Source organism: Anolis carolinensis, chromosome 1, assembly GCF_035594765.1.
Source record: "Anolis carolinensis isolate JA03-04 chromosome 1, rAnoCar3.1.pri, whole genome shotgun sequence".
Classification (NCBI taxonomy): Eukaryota; Metazoa; Chordata; class Lepidosauria; order Squamata; family Dactyloidae; genus Anolis; species Anolis carolinensis.
Genome location: NC_085841.1, coordinates 262,651,240 through 262,674,055, shown reverse-complemented (window position 1 = coordinate 262,674,055; position 22,816 = coordinate 262,651,240). Strand labels below are relative to the sequence as shown.

Genomic DNA, 22,816 nt, shown 5'->3' with positions numbered 1-22,816 from the left:
AACTCTTTCCCTAGAGAACGAGAAACGAAACCCAACTCTGTCCAGATGCATGACTCCTTAGAATTTCCCAAGGGAAGCAGACCTAATCATCCATTTGTTTGGCAGCGATTCTCAGGCTTCTGCGATTAGCCTCCCTGGCTCCCCTATCTTTAGCATAATTTTCCCTCCTGGAAAACGGGGGGGAGTTCTGCCCAAGGCCTGTTTGGCTGAATTCTTGAGGGCAAACGTCAACATCCTGCAGGTGAAGAGGCTCCGGCTCTGGCTGAACCGGCGAAAATCCCATGTTTTCCTCTTCGTCTGCCACAATAGTACTAGGAACAGGACTACAAGGCCCATGAGTCATCACAGGGGTGTGCGTGATATGCTGCCTGTTAAAATTGATGAGTTGCTTACTTTGGATGAGTTGTATACCAATTCTGCAGCAAAAGTATTGGAAATAGAAAGGATCTGAGAGATCTTGGCAAGATGGCGAAGTGAACAACAGTCCCCTCATTAAACTCTCAAGGGGGATGTTGCCAGCTATGGTCACATCAGCTTGTGTCATTTTCATACTGGTGGATATTCATCCCTGGTATGAGAAGATTGGAGAAGATTCTTCAGATAAGCTCCAATTTCTGCTCTCTAATGCTGTGTTTAGGCATTTGTTTTGACATCTGCCACATCACAGTGATAGCCAGAGCTAATAAGAAAGATCTGCCACAGATGGTCGTTGTTCCCACAACACGAGCAATGCCAACCTGCTTTTTTAACCAAGAAGAATTCAATAATATTTCTTGAAATTCCCGCATGTTGAATCAAGTATCCTCCTTTTCTAATTAATGACCTTCTGCATGCCTAAGATTGTGAGTAACTTTTTGCTTAGAGCTCAAAAGGTCTCCAAGAATTGAAACGGTAGAGAAATTGTAGTCACTGCCAAGGAACTCCCCCCTTACAAAATGATTTAATGGACATCAAGGAAAGCCATTAAAAGCTAATCTTAAAAGTGGGACATTTATCTTCAAAGCCAAAACAAAAGAAGGTCATCAGGCTGAAAAGTACACAGAAAGACAGATTTTCCCCCTTTGTTGGTCATAGCAACCTATTGAGGAAAGAAGTGTAATGGGCTGTCACTGCGTGTTCAACCACAACAGATAATAAGTGAATATGGAATCACTTAGAAGGACTCAGAGGAAATTTACATTATAAAGCCATTGTGAGCTTAAGCAAAAACCAGTGGATCTTACCCAAATTCTTCATGAACTGAGACTGATGAGGCAAGGCTGTCAGTGAAATTTAAAGAGATTCATATCTCGTTGGATACGTTGACTGGTGAGCTAGTGCAGAGAAACCAGAATTAGTAAAATCTGGGACTCAAAAACAGATGGAAAGTTTAGGAAAATCATAGCACAAGAAGAAAATCCTGGAAATAATGTCTCTCCCAGAAGTCAAAGAGCAGGAAAAAAAAAATCAGTGCACGAGATTTGCCAAAACAACTAATGCAAGTGACTTGTTTCAAGTTGTCTGAAGTCCTTGTTGATCGTGCAGAAGTTCCATGCAAAGATTTCAGCTGTGTGGTGAATGAGACTTATTGAAAGGATTCTTATGAGATCAGTCAGAAAAAGCTTCATAGAGATGTGTTGGTTAGATTTATAAGACAACAGATTAGAGATCTGATTCTTTATCAATGGATTGTGTTAAGGAAGAGATTGGGAAAGAAGATTGATTAAAAAGGGAAGAGAAAAGCAAGAGGAATGTGTGCCTAGAGAATGGAAGACAAAGAGAAATGACAACGGCTGATGAAGATGAATGAATCTGTTGAGATGGACAACATTAACTACGCTGCTGAAGGGAAATATTTGTCCAACTACAAGCAAGATTGTAACGTACTAATTTACTAGTTATAATAATGAGGGGATATTTGTTATGGCTTTCAGGAATTAGTAGAATGTTATTAAAGGTAGAAAGTTGATTACCGTATATACTTGAGTATAAGCCAACCCTAATATAACCAGAGGCACCTAAAATAGATCCCAGTGAAATTATATCAGTAGGTTAAAGGTTTTTGAATATTTACCGTATTTCAAAGCAAAACAGCAAATTAGTTCTGTAAGTGGAAAAGTAGGGTCAACAAAACAATATGGTATGAATAATAATAATATAATAAAACTTCATTTGTACCCTGTCCTATCTCCCCATGGGGATTCAGGCCAGCTTCCAACATAGTAATAGGCAAACATTCAATGCCTACATAAACAATGCAGAGCTAGATATAGATCTATAATTATATAATTATATATACTAATTTCACATACACATTTCCCCCTGAAATGGTTGAAAATCCTCTCTATATATGTGCATTTTCCTCCTGCAATATTTGGAAGCCCTATATATTTATGTTTATACCTATCTAGAAATCTGTGTGTGTGTGCGTGCGTGCGTGCATTGCCCCTGCAATATTTACAATCCCTATATATCTATATTCATATCTATCTATCTAAACCATCTCTCTGTATATAGATAATTATATCTGCATAGGATTTGCAAAGGTGAAAATTCATATATAAAATAATGTATACACATAGATACAGATATACAAGTTCATGGAAATCTCTAGATATCTATATGTATATAGGATATGCAAAGACTTGCAAACATATGAGGGGGAAATTCATATATAAAATTAATGTAGATAGATATAAAGATAAATAGGTGTTGCAAAGGCTTGCAGGGAGAAATGCTTATATATCTGTAGCAGAGATTAACAAATATTTCAGGGGAATATGCTTTTATAAGATTAATGGGTATATATATAGTCTTCCTGACGTGCAAGGGCTTCTTTCCCTTTTCAAAACATTCCCTTGGTTAAGAGCGAGGGAGGCTTCGGAAAAATAAACACTAATAAGGGAAGGGAAGATGAGAGAGAAATATATCATACTAGCTGTGCCCGGCCACGCGTTGCTGTGGCGAAGTATGGTGGTATGGGAAATAAAGTATTGAGGAATTGGTGGTAGTTAAGGTAAAGGGTTAAGGTTTTCCCCTGACATTAAGTCCAGTCGTGTCTGACTCTGGGGGTTGGTGCTCATCTCCATTTCTAAGCCGAAGAGCCGGCGTTGTCCGTAGACTCCTCCAAGGTCATGTGGCCATTGACATGACTGCATGGAGCGCCATTACCTTCCCGCCGGAGCAGTACCTATTACTCTACTCACACTCTGGGGGTTGGTGCTCAACTCCATTTCTAAGCCAAAGAGCCGGCATTGTCCGCAGACTCCTCCAAGGTCATGTGGCCATTGACATGACTGCATGGAGCGCCTTTACCTTCCTGCAAGAGCGGTACCTATTGATCTACTCACACTCTGGGGGTTGGTGCTCATCTCCATTTCTAAGCCGAAGAGCCGGCATTATCCGCAGACTCCTCCAAGGTCATGTAGCCATTGACATGACTGCATGGAGCGCCGTTACCTTCCCGCCGGAGCAGTACCTATTCATCTACTCTCATTTGCATGTTTTCGAACTTCTGGGTTGGCAGAAGCTGGGGCTTTAGATAATCTGTGGAAGAGGCCTAAGTGAAGCCTAACTCTGCCTGTCCCCTGGGCTGAGTTGGTTGCTAGGAGACCAAGTGGGCGGAGCTTAGACTTCTAACTGGCAGCAATTGGATAAAAACAATTATTCCTCTCCCTCTAATTAGGACTTTATTTTTCTTTTCTTTTTGTTGTATCAACCTAGAGCCGTGGATGATGGGTTGTGTTGTCAAATTTTGAGGTTGGGGGGGCCTGTAATTTTGTTGTTTTGTCCGCTGCCCTGATGCCATCACTCTTTTATATATATAGATATTGCAAGCAGTGGCCTCCAGGCTCTGCTGCCGGTTTGACCTTGACCTGATTATAAGCCGGGAGAGGCTTTTTCAGCTCATAAAAAGGGCTGAAAAACTCAGCTTATCTTCGAGTATATATGGTATATAACGGCATTTAAAGAGAAAAGTGTAAATAGAGATAAAAATCAGCATGCAGTGAATGAGAGGTTTGTAGATCATTTCTCTGTGTGGTTTGTTCTTACTGCGTTGGTGTGTGTCCTTGTTCGTTTTATGTTTGTCCAGTAGTACTTCTTTTAAAAAACCTAAAAGTTTCATTTGTGTAAACATGCTATTGATTGTTTGGTTTTTGGTCTTTGAATAAAAATATTTTTTTAAAAAGGAAATGGGAAGGATCTACAAGAAGACTACATTATCTTGATTAGAGCAACTAAAGTGAGGGGGCTGGCAATGTGAACCCCCAGGGCTTTTTTTGTGACCCTGGGGTACCCCAACAGCTGAAGCAATATATTTTTTGATTTTTTTAAAATTTGTCTTTTTCTCCCAAATGGTCTTTGTGTGTGTGTGTTTTTTACCACATTTTGGACCTGCCTAGCCATTTGAGGACCAGGAGAACTGTGATAGAAATGTCCTCATGCTCATCGAAGGCATTTGGAGACAAAACATTACTTTTGGGGCTGTAGGCACCAGTCCTTAACAGTTGCTCACCCCGAAGCAAAGCTTCAATGATGCCTGCTCCTAGAAACATGAGTACATTCAATATATGTATCTTCCATAGTAGCTGATGCCCTTGGTAATGAGAGCTGCTTCATTGAAAATATGTTCATGGATGAAGACCCTCTTGCAAAAGGAGTGATGATGTGCAATGCAGCAAGCCAACACACCATGCTGGAGCAGAGCCCATGTCCATTACCCGTTGCACCCCCAGTTGAGCAGCCTCCTGCCCAGACTACTCTGTTGCAGAACGACTCAGGTCAGTGAATGCATTCTGCTTGCATTTTCCTAAAGAGAAAGGGCAGACTACAACTATGGCCATATAAACTACATTCTAAACTAAAGAAAGAGATTACATACTCTCTGGTATAGCTCAATTTCCATTCCTTTCTAATTCCATCTTAATTTCCTACTTCTACCTTTCTCCTTATCTACCCCACCCCACTCCCTCTCCCTCTCTCCCCTATTCCTCTGGGAACAGCTGTAATTCAGTTTCAGCTTTTACTCTATTTATTGGATCATGGAGATGGTCTGATTTAGTTCCTTTTCTCTTCCCCTTCACTTTGTCTATCAATTCTTTCCAATTCGAGACCCAATTCCCCATAGGATATCTATTTATATATTTATTTTTCCTTTCAATGATTTAATCCTGGAGCATTTTGTTGGCTAAAGATTCATACATTTTTTATTTCCCATTGTTTTGTATTCTTTCCATCCTAGCACAACCATTGCTTATTATATATAAATACTAGCTGTGCCCTGCCACGCGTTGCTGTGGCGTTGTCTGGTGGTGTTGGTGAGAAATTGTTGAGGTAGTGGTGGTATTGAATGTCTGTTGTATGGTTGCCTTTATTTTCAGTATGCACACTGAAGTGGATTATATGGCAGTGTGGACTCAAGATAATCCAGTTCAAAGCAGATAATATAAGATTATAAATGGGTTATATAGCTGTGTGGAAGGGCCTTGAGTCTACACTGCCATATAATCCAGTTCAAATCTGATAATCTGTGGAAGAGGCCTAAGTGAAGCCTAACTCTGCCTGTCCCCTGGGCTGAGTTGGTTGCTAGGAGACCAAGTGGGCGGAGCTTAGACTTCTAACTGGCAGCAATTGGATAAAAACAATTATTACTTTCCCTGTAATTAGGACTTTATTTTTCTTTTCTTTTTGTTGTATCAACTTAGAGCCGTGAATGTTGTCAAATTTCGAGGTTGGGGGACCTGTAGTTTTATTGTTTTGTCCGCTGCCCTGATGCCATCACTCTTTTATATAGATAGATTATGTTAATATTTGCTCAATCTTTATTACAATCCAACCTTCCATTTTCCTGGTGAAAAACGGTGTTTTATTCAGCTCTATTTTTAGCCCAGATACTTCTTCCATGTCACCCTTTACTTTCCTATAAACGTTTTTGTTCTTTGTCATATTACCACCACATATGCATAAAGGAAATAAATAGTAATCAGAAGGATATTGATTTGCAGATTAACTCAATTAAAAAAACTTAAGCATCTGAGAATTAAGGAAATACAATGGAAAATACTGAGAAAATAATATAGAACTCCTTACCAATTAGCCCATATTACCAAAAGCGCAAGAAAATTGTGTTGGCATAAATGTGTCAAAACAGGAACCTTTTTTTCTACTTTTGTGGTGGCCCTGTACCCTTAACCCTGAGAATACTGAGGGCTATCTCTATACAATAATTACATTATAGAATATGATAATGAAGTCCTGTGCTAAAGTTTAGAATAAAAGAATAGCCCTTTTCTGGACTAGGCCTAATTTGTCCAGGTTTCTTTTCTTTTGGACCTTGCAGCCCAGGCTAGTTTATGTCAATTTCGGGCCAGAACCCCTTTCCTTTGGAGTTCAGGGGATACAGTGACCCTCTCAAAAGTTCTCCCCTAAGTTGAGGACTTCAACTGAATAGTTTTGGCACCATTTACATTGCCTAACAACTGGGAGGCCTCGTGGTTGCAATCATAGCAGAAGATCACCTTGACTGCTAACTGCAGAACATGAAGAGCATAGTGAAAGTCATTGGATTTTGTATATCCTAGCATTTTCTTTGCCCCAGTTCCTAGAAAGAAATATCTAAATTGGGCTGGGGAATCTGTTGTCTGCCAGAAATTGCTGGCCTCCATTTCCCATCATGTCCAACCGGCATGGACAGGGATAATGAGAATTGGAATCCAGGAGTATTTATAGTGCCACAAGTACCCAACCCTTTATTTCATTTGTGTGGTTATTTAAAAAACCATTATAGAGGGTTGTTGTATGTTTTCTGGGCTGTATGGCCATGTTCTAGAAATATTCTCTCCTGATGTTTCGCCCATGTCTATGGCAGGCATCCTCAGAGGTTGTGAGGTATGGAGAAAGGAAGGTTTTTATATCTATCTATCTATATATCTATATATCTGTGGGAAGTCCAAGGTGAGGGAAGAACTCTTGTCAGTTGGAGTTCTTCCCTCACCCTGGACTTCCCACAGATATATATAAATAAACCTTCCTTGCTGAGTTTCTCCATACCTCACAACCTCTGAGGATGCCTGCCATAGATGTGGGCGAAACATCAGGAGAGAATACTTCTAGAACATGGCCATACAGCCCGGAAAACATATAACAACCCTGTGATCCCGGCCATGAAAGCCTTCGACAACACATTAACCATTATAGACTTTTGCTCCCATGTAAACATAATACATATTTTAAAATCTTGATCACTTTGTGCTGGTTTGGATGTAATGGATGTTGACTTTTGGCTTAGATGTCAGAAATATCTAGGACAGGAACAGGCAAATGGCTGCTGGTCCTTCAATTCCTATGCTGAAACTGCAATTCATATATCCCTTTCACTGTTGGTTATACTGTTTAGGGATGATGGGAGTTGCAGCTGAAAAAAATCTCAGGAGCCAGAGGAAGAGCTCTCTTCCATGTTGATGACATAATCACAAGTACTGTATCTAAAAGTTGCATATCCGTGTATTTTACTTCCTCCAATGTGTGTATTCCAAAATGATTCATATGTGTCTGTATTGTCATTAGTTGAATTTATTTTATTTTGCCAGTGGTAATATTTTGTGCTATTTCAGATATGATAGTTCAATGGGTGGACTTTGAAACAGCAGTTCTTTGTACGAGCTTTAAGTGCTTCATTAGCATGTAAAGCTTGTACAAGCCCTTTATAGACCTGGAGATAATATTCTTCTGCTATATTAAGCTCAATCTTTTTTCTTACAGGAATGCATCCTTTGAACCTGGGTGTCTCCATCTATTACAGGGGGAGTTTGCTCAATGAATTAAGAGTGACAGCGGGTAGCTGTTTGTTTACCTACAACAACAACCACACTGCCCAAGTACTAGGCAACCCACAGATAATACAATTTCCAAATCCCCAGATGCTTCCTGATCAGAAGCAAGTTACGCTCACCTTGACTGCACTGCAGAAGGCGGGTTTGCTGCTTTATCAGAAGAATTGCAGGCTGTGGGCCAGGCGCCTTGGTCCATGCAATGTCTTCTGGGCCTTCTCCAAGCAGCTGGAGAACATTGCTCAGTACCCCGAACACAGGCTGTTGCAACGGGAGGTAGACACAGAGATCTTCAACTTTGAACATTATTTCCAAGGTAACTGTTCAGGAAAATGAAACTTCCTCTGTGACATGTGTGCTCAACTTCAGTATGTCCAAAATACTATTTCAGCCTCCCACATATATCTCCCTGATGTCTAAAAAAACATGTAAATACATAAGAAAGGAAATGTCTAGGCATGTCATTTCAGTTTCCTCCAGAAAATGCCTTTTGGGTAAAAAAATAAGGAAGGGGGGAGATTTGTTTTAGTGAGAATCTGTATTTATTTATTTAATTAATTAATTAACATCTCAAGCTACCAGGGCCTAAAGGCAACCCACCAGGGCCCAAATGCACAACAGATGAAAGATGAAATGCAGGTACACAAGCATTTCTGGGCATTACTTCTGTAATAGACAGTTTGGTATTGGAGACAGAGTTAACATTGGAGAAGGTAGGGATAAGTTCTTACACCACAAAAAAGAAGACTTATACCTATTTCGGCAATATGCACATGTGAAGTGAAACAGCCAAGGCCAGTGAACCTTGAAAAAAATAACAAAAAATTGAACTTTTTTTGTAGAGCAGTGGTTCTCAACCTGAGGTCCCCAGATGTTTTTGGCCTTCAATTCCCAGAAATCCTAACTGGTAAACTGGCTGAGCTATCTGGGAGCTGTAGACCAAAAACATCTGGGGACCCCAGGTTGAGAACCACTGCTCAGGAGTCTATTTCAGGGCTTCTTCCAAAATGCATCTAGACTTGACTTTTGTTTTCAACAGCCTCCACTTTTCATATGATTTTCATTTTGTTGGACATATTAATATTAATAATAATAGTAATAATAAACTTTATATCACACCCCCTCCCCAAAAGGACTCGGGGCGGCTTACAAAACATAAATATAAGACCAAAGCAAGAATAAAAAACATAATACATAATGACAAAATAAAAAATATCAAACTAAAAATAACAATATCATTGTAAAATACACAGATTAAATCTTTGCAGGATTTAAAAACATATTGTAATGTAATTGGCTAAGCAAACGAACCCAAAGGGTGCTCACCAATGCGTCGTCTTCATTTTGGAAAGAAGTCACAAGTGGAGTGCCGCAGGGTTCCGTCCTGGGCCCGGTTCTATTCAACATCTTTATTAATGACTTAGACGAAGGGCTAGAAGGCATGATCATCAGGTTTGCAGACGACACCAAACTGGGAGGGATAGCCAACACTCCAGAAGAAAGGAGCAGAATTCAAAACGATCTTGACAGACTAGAGAGATGGGCCGAAACTAACAAAATGAAGTTCAACAGGGACAAATGCAAGATACTTCACTTCGGCAGAAAAAATGGAAATCAAAGATACAGAATGGGGGACACCTGGCTAGACAGCAGTACATGTGAAAAAGATCTTGGAGTCCTTGTGGACAACAAGTTAAACATGAGCCAGCAATGTGATGCGGCTGCTAAGAAAGCCAATGGGATTCTGGCCTGCATCAATAGGGGTATAGCGTCTAGATCCAGGGAAGTCATGCTCCCCCTCTATTCTGCCTTGGTCAGACCACACCTGGAATACTGTGTCCAATTCTGGGCACCGCAGTTGAACGTAGATGTTGACAAGCTGGAAAGCGTCCAGAGGAGGGCAACTAAAATGATCAAAGGTCTGGAGAACAAGCCCTATGAGGAGAGGCTTAAAGAACTGGGCATGTTTAGCCTGCAGAAGAGAAGGCTGAGAGGAGACATGATAGCCGTGTACAAATACGTGAGGGGAAGTCATAGGGAGGAGGGAGCAAGCTTGTTTTCTGTTGCCCTGCAGACTAGGACACGGAACAATGGCTTCAAACTACAGGAAAGGAGATTCCACCTGAACATTAGGAAGAACTTCCTCACTATGAGAGCTGTTCAACAGTGGAATTCTCTGCCCCGGAGTGTGGTGGAGCCTCCTTCTTTGGAGGCTTTTAAGCAGAGGCTGAATGGCCATCTGTCGGGGGTGCTTTGAATGAGATTTTCCTGCTTCTTGGCAGGGGGTTGGACTGGATGACCCATGAGGTCTCTTCCAACTCTACTATTCTATGATTCTATGATTGTGCACCAGGGCAAAACCAATTCAGAACTGCGCTTTTGTTGGGGATAGCTGATGAGGGAGGCACATTTGCTCTCCACTCTTCTCTCTGTTTTTCTGTTTATATTGCTCAGGGAGGTGATTCTGAGGGCATCTGCTATTTACCTGCCTTTTCTAGGCAGGCACACACAGCTGCAGTAGGGTTGACTAGAGTAGACAGGTACTCTTCCCAGCTCAAACTGTATCATGTTGTTTACTGCTGACATGCAGCTGCAAGTCTATGTTTCTTCATGCCTCCTTCACCATTCTCCAAATGTCAATGCTTCTAAAAGAAAAAAATGTCTAATTACACAGTGGACAAAGAAGGAAAGCGGGGATGGACAGGTTTAAAAAGACTTCATGGAAAGGAGATTTATTTTCAGGGGCTTTGTTAACTGATGTATGCACAAAGATACTAAAAACCAATTAAAACAGTTTAGGTTTATTTTTATTTTTTAAATCTGAAAACAGGTTTAAAAACAGCCAGAGTAGACACCAAAGACCATAGGGCATTTCATGGGCAAGTGCTGTTACAGAAAAAGCTCTGTGACATGTACCCACCAGTCTACCCATCAGCCTAGTCTTATGGGGTTGGTGGAATGACAGTAGTACTTCCACACAAAATATCTTACATATTGGGCAGTCTCATATAGGATGAAGTGGCCTTTCAGATAGTTCAGCAAATATAGCTTTTCAGGGTAGCAGTGAGGAAGATCACAGAATCTGCTAAAAATTAGGTTTGTGTGGCTTACCAGCCATGAGTTACTAACTTCTGTTTTGAAGGCACCCAATAGATAGATGTTGGAGTGGATTTTGCCAATCTGTTCAGTTTTTCTCTTTTCTCTAGTGATTATGTTGTGAAAGTTTTTGTTGTTTTTCATGTACTCCCATACACAGCCTCACAAAATTATTTTTGATTCTTTCTTTCAGGACTTCAGCAGTTCTATGATGGTCAAAGAAGTTCATGTCCTGATTATACCATCTACTTGTGCTTTGGACAGCGTTTTTCTGCTGCCAAACCTAAGGAGTCTAAACTAATTTTGGTGAAGGTAAGTAAGGAGGTAACACAAAATGCTTTGATGTGAGAAAAACAACAACAATAACAACAACAATAACACTTTATTTGTAGACCACCCTCTCTCCCCGAAGAGACTTGGGGTGGTTTCCAGCATATATGACAAACATTCAATGCCAGCAAATGGTAGTGCCTCCTGATCTTTAAGACCAAAGGCAGACGTTGTGTACTTCCTCTTGAGTAATACAGTCATGTTTGGCCAGTGATTCACAGTCACAAAGTATCCCCCCCCCCCCCCCCCGCCCTTTTGCCCTCACTGTCCAGAGAACAAAGCAAGTAATTCCTTTTTCTATCAATCAAAAATCAGAAATTCTGTCAGGCCAGGACTGAAATTTTGGGTAGAAAAATCTGATCAGGATTTTGTCCCAAAAAAGAACGAAAAGAGTTACAAGTGAACTTTATGTGATGCACAGCAAAGACACGATAACAGTTGTTATTCAGCTGAGTTGAACTTGGTAAGGAGTAGCAAGATGTGGAATTCATTACTTCAGAGGTTTTTGTCTTGCCTTTTACTGGAAGGAGAAATAGTTTTGATCTTGTCCTTTTTATCTATTTGAAAATTGCTGGATTTAATGTGGGCCAACTGCATTCAGTGCACATGTGGCTAGAAGTTATATTTGTGGTTCTCTAGTCCCTGAACATGCTCTACAACAGCCACTTTGGGTCTCTTTTTAGACCCCCAAAGTACTCTTCCATATTCTGCTTTGGTCAGACTTCACCTGGAGTACTGTGTCCAGGAGGGGGCAAACTGTTTTCCTTGGCTCTGGAAACCAGGACATAGGACAATACATTCAAGCTGAAAGAAAAGAGATTCCACCTAAACATTAGGAAGAACTTCCTGATGGTAAAAGCTGTTCAGCGGTGGAATATGCTGCCTCGGAGCATGGTGGAGTCTCCTTCTCTGGAGGTTTTTAATCAGAAGCTGGGTGGCCATCAGTCAGATATGCTTTGATTGAGTGAGGTTGGATTGGATAGCCCTTGTGGTCTCATCCAGCTCTGTCATTCAGTCAATTCAATCTCCAGTCATCTTTGCTTGGTTGTTGACTGGTAAGCTGAGAACAACTGCATATGAGGGAATACATTTCTATACAGGTACATATCCTTAACCAGCTTTCTGAATCTTTTGCAGTTGGTTCCAGAGCTTTGTAAACATTGGCACGAACGTGTACTGAGGGAAGGCGTCTCATCCTTGAACAGCGAAATTGAGAGCTTGCAGTTTTCCAACAGCCTCTTTGATATGATGGAATATCTAACTAGTATCTGTAGGCCAGCCGATGAGGAACATTGAATGCTCTCTTTCTAGACATTTCTCCAACACAAGAAAGCATAATTGTAAAAGTTCTGTTTTTAGATCTGGAATTATGTCAGACTATACATCATGCATTGACAGGTTTAGAACTTACCTTAAGTGGGAACTTCCTGTTGTTAAACTACAGGTGAGAAATAGCTTCACCAAGTCTTCCCAATAGCCTTTTTAACACTTGTACTGTTATGTGGTACCACATTATGAATTTCCCCCTGCCAATGGCAGCCAATGATGTGGTTTGAAGCTGAGGAAACCTCAATTCTTAGGCAATGGAATACAGGGAGGGGCACTCTTAAGTATTGGGGTCTAAACCATTTAAAGCCTTGAATTCATTGAATTCAGACCTGAAGTAAAGTGGCAGTGAAACAGCCTAAACAGCATTAGAAAAAGCATATTAACGGTTGCTAAACTGGTTTAGCTGGTTAGATTGTTTGATATGTTTTGCTTTTAATAATTGTTTTGAAGTGTTTAAATTGATTTTATTTGTACGTCACCTGGAAATCACTTGATACAAGGTGGGATATAAATATATTTTAATAATAATAAACAACTTACATTGGTCGTCCTGGCCAATGGTCAGGGATGTTAGGAGTTTTAGTTCAGAATATGTGAAAGAACACCATGTAAGGGGTGGGAGGGTTGGGGCTGGAACATAGTTTTTTAGCCATTACAATGCAGAATTGGGCTTACTAACTCTGTGTTTTTCCAGCTCTATAGAATATGTATTATGCATATTCCAGACTGAAACTGAGTTGATAGCCTCGCTCCTTGTGCAAGCGACTCTGCTTTGTCAGATTTTTCTGGGACAGATTTGTGGTCAGCTTCACAGACAGCAACACTGTAGTTGCTTCCATTGTCTTAATTTTCGAAAGTCTCATTCTCGGAGTTGTATGGAGTGTGCAAAGATAGCATTGCAGGATTAAGCTGTGTGGTCTTTGTGATGTCTTCCAGCTCTGTGGTTCTAAGACAGGCATGGCAAGCTTTTTTGCCTTGGGGCTACATTGTGCCTTCTTTGAGCTGTCCTCCCGGCATAAGGATGGGGCCACTTGGGAGGAGGTCAAGACACACAGTGGCCTCCAGAGAGCTCTCAGCTGCTACGTGCCTTCCTCCCCCATCTTTTTGCCATAAGGATGTGGTAGGCTGCTGTGTCCTGCCAAGAGGACAGGGATAATGAGGAAGCCTGAGGTAAGCACTCGGGGGCTGCATCCAGCCCCAGGCCTTAGTTTTTCCATGCCTGTTCTCAGATAAGCCATTTGGAGTTGAAACCAGGATCTGACTTTCCTGGACAGAAGGGTTTCAACTCACCTCGGCTCATCCCATATCCCTTAGTTCTCCCATCTTCTTTATTTCTTTTTCAGAGGTAGGGATGGGGTGGGCTGTAAAAGGGTAAAAATAGAGAATTCTGCTTATTTGCACATAATTTGCGGGGGGGAGGGGGTGTGTGACCCATACTGGTAGGTTGCAGAAAGATAGTTAGAAATACTAGTGGGATGATCTATAGCATTGGTGATCAAAGTGTAGCCTGTGAGCCCTATGTATCACCTTACAGACATTTTTTGTGGGCCAAAGGGCATCCTGTTGGTCAAACGCAAACTATTTTTTTTCCAAAAATTGTTTTGCTTCACAATTGCTCCCCAATGCTCCATAGGTAACATAGGAGGCATTTTCACTATGCTTTCAGGCATTGTAAAGCAAAGTTATTTCCTCTCTTGAAAATGGTTTCTCGTGGGTCTAAAATGGGCCAAAGTGAAAATGCAACCCATGCTTCCTAGAGGGCATCTGGGGACAAGAACCTTTTTTGATTTTTGTAGAGAGATGCAGTCCTATAACACAAAACTGTCCAAACTCTGTGTTGCAACACATTCATGTGTAGGCTGTAGTGCAGGTGTGTCGCACGAACATAATGAGAAATGACAAAAATCTTGGAAATGTTTGTCATATATTTTAAAATATATAAATGAAATATTTTCATGAGATGTGTTGTATTACCATACATTTAATTATTACAATTTATGTATGTATTTGTATCTCTTATAAGGGATTGGTTTAACTGAATCAATGTGTCACGAAATGTTGCCTGTCAAAAAAGTGTGTCACCAACATATGGAGCCACAAAATCTAGCCCTTACATTTGGGGGGTATTGTGGGGCACCAGTTATCCACCTCTGATTTCTACTGTCCCTCCCATTTCTACTATCCGGTTCCCATATAAAAAAAAATCCAGTATGTGATGCATCTAATGTACTCAAGACACTAGCCATCCTCTTCTATTGAATGGCAGGAATAAAATTATTCCTGAAGCAATGTTTTTGAAAAGTTATAACTTGCCTTGAGCATCCATATGGGTGACCAATTAATTACATTCATGGACAGGGACTTTGCCTACTTCCCGATCTATCAGGTTGTCCCTGTGAAGTTGGCTTGTTGTGGTCATCTGATTCTAGTAAACGTAGCCACAGATAATGATTAGAGGTTCTGGGATCTAAAGTACAAAACATCTGGCTCACCAAATGTTAAGAAGCACTAATTCTATTTATTATCTATTAGAGAGGGGAGGGAGAGAAGGGCCCCCATATCCTTAGGGCATATGTTCCCAGTGGACCATGGTTATGTAGAACTGTGGGCACAACGACACCATTAATAGACCTAATGTCTGGTCCCAGCAAGACACAGAACTGTGTTGGAAGACCTAGATATATCTAAAACACTAATCCACTTAAGAATTTCCTAGGTCCTCCAGCATAACTCCTATGGGAAGTGTACCATAGAACCAACTGGAGGATCTAGTAAATCTTTACTGTGACAATTTTTCCCCTCTTCCCCAACACTGGGAAGTGAAACTGCTGGTATTGGGGTCTTACTGTATATGTAATATTACATACACAGAGAGAGAGCTTGGAATTCTGTTTGTTGGTACTAAATAAATAGTTTGAATTGAGAGCCAACACAAGTGTAAATCCCACTGGGCTTACCCAAGTCAGGAATACCAACAGTACATAGGTCACCGTCTGTGGTAGGCAAAGGGGTCCATAAGCCTGTCTCACTGTTTTTATGGCCTGATGGAGCAGAAAAATCCCTTTTGTAAGGCAATTTAAATTACAATGTTTCATTTGAGAACCGCCAGAATCAGTTATAGCCTTAGAAGTTATTCACTCTCTGGATGAAAGCAATATCAGAGGCTATAGAGCTAGTTTATCTTTATAAAAGAATTTTCCTCCTGCCAACCTCAAAGATAGTCTAGAAAGTCTCATTACAGATGTACTTAAAATAGACTGCACTTCAATATGGATACACAGCTACTTCTCAAATTCAAACTACAGGCTGTACTGAGCTTCTTGTATAACATCTGCTTTTTTAGTGGAACTCAGAGTTTAGTATTTTTAAATACAGCTTTTCAAATGGCTTCCAGTTAAAATGCTGCTAGCTTAGAAATGCGACTGTCTGGCATTGCTAGCAGAAGTGTTCATCTGAAACAAAAAGCCTTCTGCTAACCAAAATAGACCTTCTGCCCACAGGAGACTTTTGATAGACCCAACCCCATGAAAAGTGGCTGATCTTTTCAGCAAACACTCACCCATATTGCTCCTTTAGCTCTACTAGAGCTGCACATGTGTTGTAAATCTAGGGCGAAAATTAGTGTGTTTCAAGAATGAGAACTCATAGGGCCTTTATTTTACTCACATGTGATATCTTCACCACTTCTATGGTGATGAAATAGCAGCTTCCTCTGAGAAACCTAGTGGATTCAATTTGGCAACTTAACAGCTCTTTTCGAGAGCTTCCTCTTGATTGTTTTTGTGGTAAGGGTTTTAGATTTTTTTTACGATGTTATTCTGGATACCAGCTTTTATTTTGAAGGGAAAGAGAAGTATAAAGTATTTTGCTGTACTTGCAGTTCTTTTCATTTTCTGTTAAGTTTGTTTCATTGAAAAACTCGTAATTACTTGATTAAACTGTCTTGATTTTGAATGTTACGTTTTAGCTCAAGATTTTTCTACATGGGGTCTCTTGGGGCATACTGATTTCCTTTATTTGCATATATTTTTCTTGTAAAAAGAATTTCTGTTCACCATGGTGACAAATCACATATACTTCTGTAACCTTCGCTAATGCAGAAAGCTCTCTAAGCTGGGATTTCAAAATGACATAAAATAAAATGACATTCCACAATGTGTGAGAAGCATTTTATTGGAATTTGATAACCATTGAGATATAATGAAACACTTGAAGTATTCAGCATAATGTGAAAGACAGGGCCAAATTTTGACCAGTGATTTCTCCTACATGGCCAACGGTCCAGGATATTCTGGAAAAGGAAATCGATTGGGGGATGTTGAAAAATATCCATTTTGTCCATAAGCAATCAATTACTGGATAAGTTCTTGTAAGAAAATGTCATCTGGCAATGTTTTTTGCAGTCTTCTGATAGTTTAAAGGATGAACACAAGAAGGGCATTCAAGCAGGTAACTACTCTTTCACTGTAAAGGGCTTTGCAATGAAAGCTGTGTGTAGCCTTATGAAAGCTGCATGTAAGCTTCAAGTTTGGTAAACAGGAAAAGACTCCTGGTATTAGTTCAGTTTTGGTTCTGGTTGAGTTCCAGCTTCTCTAGATGGACCAAGTTTCTGATTTCCTCTGGGAAGTCTGTTATGTCATTTTTGGACAAAATAAGCTTTTTCAGGTTGTAAAGCTTTGAGATTCCAGTGAGGTATTTCAACTTGTTCTGGTCCAAATTCAAGACTTCAAAGAAGCAGCACTCGGAACCTGAGTCTGGAAAAAGTCATTTCACTGGAACACTCACCTTGCCCTTGCCCTGGTTAACAGAGTAGGAGAGATTGCTATTTAGCAGTCAGAAAGAGGGCTCCGCTTGGATCACAAGCTTAAAACATCTATGGGGCTGCTTGTATAGGATAAATAACAGTCCAACAAAAAATGTTTCTTGATGTCTTGATTTTTTTAGGCCTGTTTATGATGTTATTTGGAGCACTGATTCAGAAAATTACATCAGCTCTAGTTTCTTAGATATGGTTGTCATAGTTTTCTATGGGTGAGCAGAAAGCAACCAGTAGATGGCATATCTTCTGTATCAAAAATGTGAGCTGATAGGGGAAAACATGCCATTTATGGAATCAGCAGCTCAAATATACCCAGAAAGGCTAACATTTGAGGCACCAAATGTGTGTTGGTGTTCCTTCCTAGATAATAATCTGCCAGATATAGTGCTCAAAAAAGTTACAGTTGGCCCTTTGTTGCCACAGACTGCATCCATGGATTCAAGAGTAAAAGCAAACCTTGATTTTGCCATTTTATATTACACCATTGTATATATGATAAGACTTGAGCATTCATGGATTATGATATCCATAGAGGTTCCTGGAACCAAACTCCATGGGATACCAGTGGACTCTACTTCACATAACAAAATGTTGTAATCTGATTTTATTTATTTATTTCGTGTCAAAAGCATTGTACATTTCAAATAATGGGGGGGGGGATCACAAGCAACTAAATAGTTTTGGACCAAAAGCGGGCAACAGCAACCGCAACCGCATTGTCTGTAGCTTTAAACAACTCCTCCTCCGTACATGAGGCAGGGCATTGTGGGCAAGCATACATATGCTGAGTTGTTTGTTCAGCTCCACAGTCACACAAGGTGGAGGATTCCTCCAGGTAGTGCCACCTTGCCAAGTTGTCTTTTGATCTGCCCACTCCGCTTCTGAGTCTGTTCAGGGACTTCCAAATTGCCCGTTCTTGGTTTGCCCCTGGAGGAAGACCCTCATGGGGGGCCATCCAGTTGGGATTGGTAATCTGATTCATTCATCTGATTCATGATTCATCTGATTCATTCATCTGATTCATGAGAGTGCAATTCAGGAAAACATTTAATGTGTGAGCCTTAGCATGTCAAATATTATTGTGAGCATCTCTCATGGATCTCCAGTCTAGATCAGTAAACTAAGCACTTCTGAGACATGCTGAAATCTTGATCCTCAGTCAGTTTTGAATGAGTGTTCTACTGCAAAAACACTGCAATTGAAGGGCGATGTTGCCAAGCTGGAATGTGTCCAGAAGAGGACGACTAAATTGATCAAGAGTCTGGAGAACAAGCCCTATGAGGAGCGGTTTAAAGAACTGGGCATGTTTAGCCTGCAGAAGAGAAGGCTGAGAGGAGACATGATAGCCATGTACAAATATGTGAGGGGAAGTCATAGGGAGGAGGGGGGCAAGCTTGTTTTCTGCTGCCTTGGAGACTAGGACGCAGAACAATGGCTTCAAACTACAGGAAAGGAGATTCCACCTGAACATTAGGAAGAACTGCCTAACTGTGAGAGCTCTTCAGCAGTGCAACTCTCTGCCCTGGCGTGTGGTGGACGCTCCTCCTTTGGAGGCTTTAAACAGAGGCTGGATGATCGTGTGTTGGGGGTGCTTTGAATGCAATGTTCCTGCTTCTTGGCAGGGGGTTGGATTATTCTATGATTCTATAGCTCTTGACACACCAAATAGTCAAAAATATGAAGACAACTGAACGCATATGTATTTTAGTCTGTGGGCTCCTGAAGCCCTTCGCTAGCCCCTTGAACTCCAATTTTTAAAAAGTGTGATTTTCAAGCAAATTTTCTCCTAAAACTGTACCCAAATTTACATGCAGGAAATTGGCTTCTTCTGCTGTTGAGATTGCCCAAGTTGAGACTGTCACCGGTGGATGAGTGAGTTAGGAAGACGCAGATAAAGATTCCTTCTGCCCCCATTCTCCCAGGGTATTGATTTGAGGAAAAGTCTTAAGTTCTTATAAAGACTGAATCCGAACTAGGTTGATATAGTAGTTAAGAGTGTTGGACTAGGACACTGGAAGATGGGGGTTCAGATCCCCAACGAAACACTGAGTGACCTCAGGCAAGTCACACTCTGTCTCAGATGAAGACAAAGGCAAACCCTCTTGAACAAATTCTGCCAAGAAAACCCTGTGATGGATTAGCCCTGGGGACAACTTAAGTCAAAAGTCCCCTCTTCCCAAAATGCTTTTAGTCCCAGAAGGGCAGTCAGGGGATACTTCTCTCTCAGGGAGAACAACATAAAATACATTCTAGATCTCAAACACCTTAATTGTTTTTCACACACAGCAGAACCACTGGATACTAGTATGTAAGAGGAATGAAATGTTAAGTAGATTATTTTATGTCTGGGTTCACTAAACCTACTGTGTGGCTTTGGCTTTGTTGCAACCCTGCACAGCATCTCTCAGTATAAAGAGTTGCTCACTATTCTCATTGTCAGTCAGTTCAGGGTCAAAGCCAAAGTAGATTCAAACAACAAACTATGCAGGGATAATCCAGAAGGCGTTATCAATAATCCAGTCCAAAGGTCTTGACCAATGCATCCAAACTATATGTAGCCCAAAGTCAAGGTGTAACACACGATAAGGCACAAGAAATCATCCGACAAAACTCCAAGCTGTAGCAAATTCCAAACATTGCTCCCAGCAAAGACCAAATGCAAACTGCCACTCTTTATGCTCCATAGCACAAGTGCTCTCACCTGTTGGCAGGTCTCTGTGCGAATCTACGCAGCTGAATAGCATAAGTCCTCAGTTGCAGTCTTTCTGGGATACTTAACTCTGGCTCATTGCTCTCCTGATCCTGAGTTAACTCAGGACTCCCACTTGCCTGAGGCACTTGGTCCTGCACTGCAGGGGCAGCTTCCATAGTGTCAGGCTGCAGGTGGTGGTGTTGTTCCATGCTTTCTACTGACTCAGATGCTGGGCCTGGCAGCCTTTCATCTTCGTCTGTATTGTAGATCATGACAGGCTTTTACAGTACAGTACTTTTAAAATACAATAGTCAGATAAGTTTGTCAGGCCAGTAATGTGTTTGGGGACCAATGTTCTGTACTGAAGATCTTGCAGGGAGATTGCATAGACTGCAAAGAAGGTAAGCAAAAGTATTTGAAGTCCATTTCTGTACTTGAAACAAAGCCATGGTTTGTTTGGGGTTTTCTGTGTGTGTTTTAAATGGCAAGAGAGGCCCTTGAACTTATTTAAAAGGAGAATTGCAGTTCCTGGAATGTTCCAGGAGCTAAGATTCACTTTTTCCACAGAACCCCCCCCCCCCCCCCACACACACACACACCTGTTTTAAAAGAAACTCAGAGGGAGTCTGGGCAGGGGAAGGGAACACAGAATCCAAAAATGGGTCTTGGAAGGGCACATGCTGCTCCCAAGGCCACACTGTGTTCACCTTGTGCTAAATAAATAAGCTATGATTTATGATATTGAATAGAAAGTGCATCCTTTGCATAGATCTCTAACTTATTAATGATGATAACAAGTGAAGTTAAATGTAATTGGAAGAAGCAGCAGATCAATTACATGGTGCTATAGAATCATATGTGAGTAATGAGTTTATCATCCTTTTTTCTGTCATCTGCATTCAGTTCTCTGTATTACTTCCACCAACGTGAATTAAAAAGCTTAGGGAAATGCCTAACTCTAAAGGAAGCACCAGTTTAGCTGGAGCTCTCACAAAAGATTTAGGAGATTCTCCAACCTAATTAGCAGGCTGATGACAACAAGTGTATATGACATTATACCCAAATGGGTATGTCTATACATATGTATATCTGAACAAATACATATCATCCCACAGTCAGTTCCTGATTCCCAAGCCCCAGAAATTGTATGCTGCACTATTTTGCAATTAATACTTTTGTTCAGTTAGGCAAATACTTAATCCAAGAATCATACTAGAATTAGGACAAACACAAATATGAACAAGAAAAATTCAAAATAACTTTATAAATTGTCACATTTCTGCTTTGTACATACTTCTGCCACATTCCTTGGCTTCACTATTGACACTCTGCAACTTTGTTCTTCTTCTATCCCCTCAGCTGACTGCTGACTGCAAAACCAGCCTTCACCATACTATTTACAGGACGCAATGCAGTTTGGTTCCCCCACCACCATGCCCCCACAAGTCCCCAAAGAAATCAACCACTGATATACCTTAACAAAATGTGTCAACTTTGAAGCAGAATTTCAGAAGAGGATTTGTAAAGGTTAGCACACATCTGTAATTCCCATATGGCAGACTTGAGTCAACATTGCTCTCACAGAACAGGCTGAAAAATACCACAATTCAAGTAGTAAACGGGCTTCTGAGAAATCTCTAAAGAATCCATATTTCTGATAAATTTCTGATAAATAAAAACACAAGGAGAGCAACATAGATTGTTGTGTACTGCATATAAAAGTGTCTGCTTTAAATTGTTAGGACAGATCCATATACCCCAAAAGAAATGTGTCAAAGTATAACCATGAAAAATGATAGGATACTTTCCACCACACCCAGAGTATCTTTCGTCCAGAGTCTCTCCACAAGTTAAGGAGGACACATGGTCCTTAAGTAGGATCACATCCTACTCTTCTGTGAAAAGGGTGTCTTCCCTTCAAGAAGGTCCAATTGCATCCAGTTTCTGAGGGAGGGGGCTGCAACATGCAACTGCACTTCCCTGCCTCCCTCTCGAAGAAGGACAAGTCCTTGCATATAAAAGTCTGTTCGTCTCAATTCCCCGTTTCACGAGGCTCTTCTTCAGCATCAGTCTTTTTATGCTTCCTCATATGTTTGTATTTCTCAACATAAGCTTTCACAAGATTAGCCACCTTCACTGGGTTGATTTCACCACTTTTGCTATGACAGATCTAGGAATAGTAAAAGGAAACCAAGTCAGTTTCAGTAATTTTAGCAGAGGGATGCCCCAAATCATCCCAGATTCCCTCAGTTCAAATTTACTACTTAAAATTAATTTATTATTTACTAATTAAATTTTTAACCCGCCTTTCTCCCGTCAAGAGCCCAAGGCAGCTTACAGCCACTACAAACATACAATATAAAAATTAAAACAAGTTAAAAACCATAAATATTAGCAAATACTGTGAAACACTAATTAAAACCTCTATAAAATATATTAAATATCACCCTGATAATACATACCAAAGTAGAAGGGCCTTCCTAACCTTCAGCTATCATTAGTTTCCTCCAAAGACTTCCTTGAAAAGGAAGGTTTTTAGGCTTTTCCTGAATGCCAACAAAGAGGATACAGATCTAATCTCCCCTGGGAGGGCATTCCAAAGAGAGGGAACCACTCCCAAGAAGGACCCCTCTCTAGCGGCGTTCAAATAACAGAGTATGGTTGTATTCTCAGCTAAAACCCAGCTCCCAAAGTGTTTGTGGATATTTGCAACTCCTTCATATCTGTCTGCCTAAAATTAAA

General features: G+C 40.7%; 2 protein-coding genes across 7 annotated transcripts in view; one reads left to right on the top strand and one right to left on the bottom strand.

Moving 5' to 3' along the window:
- The window catches only part of irf7 (interferon regulatory factor 7), a 40,531-nt gene that overhangs the window by 13,913 nt on the left and 3,802 nt on the right, over positions 1–22,816 (top strand). For 2 of the 4 annotated variants that reach the window (XM_008108563.3, XM_008108546.3), the window contains exons 9-12: positions 4,566–4,760; positions 7,741–8,124; positions 11,098–11,216; positions 12,372–16,720. In XM_008108563.3, the coding sequence (XP_008106770.1) occupies positions 4,566–4,760; positions 7,741–8,124; positions 11,098–11,216; positions 12,372–12,530 (857 nt within the window). In that variant the 3' untranslated portion in view covers positions 12,531–16,720. Of the gene's footprint in view, positions 1–4,565; positions 4,761–7,740; positions 8,125–11,097; positions 11,217–12,371; positions 16,721–22,816 lie in introns of those variants that run through there. The other 2 variants (XM_008108553.3, XM_062967587.1) reach the window with 2 other exon arrangements.
- phrf1 (PHD and ring finger domains 1) overlaps positions 21,311–22,816 on the bottom strand; it is a 33,848-nt gene continuing 32,342 nt past the window's right edge. For all 3 annotated transcript variants that reach the window (XM_016993516.2, XM_016993515.2, XM_062967586.1), the window contains exon 18: positions 21,311–22,244. In XM_016993516.2, coding sequence (XP_016849005.2) covers positions 22,107–22,244 — 138 coding nt within the window. In that variant the 3' untranslated portion in view covers positions 21,311–22,106. The remainder of the gene's footprint in view (positions 22,245–22,816) is intronic.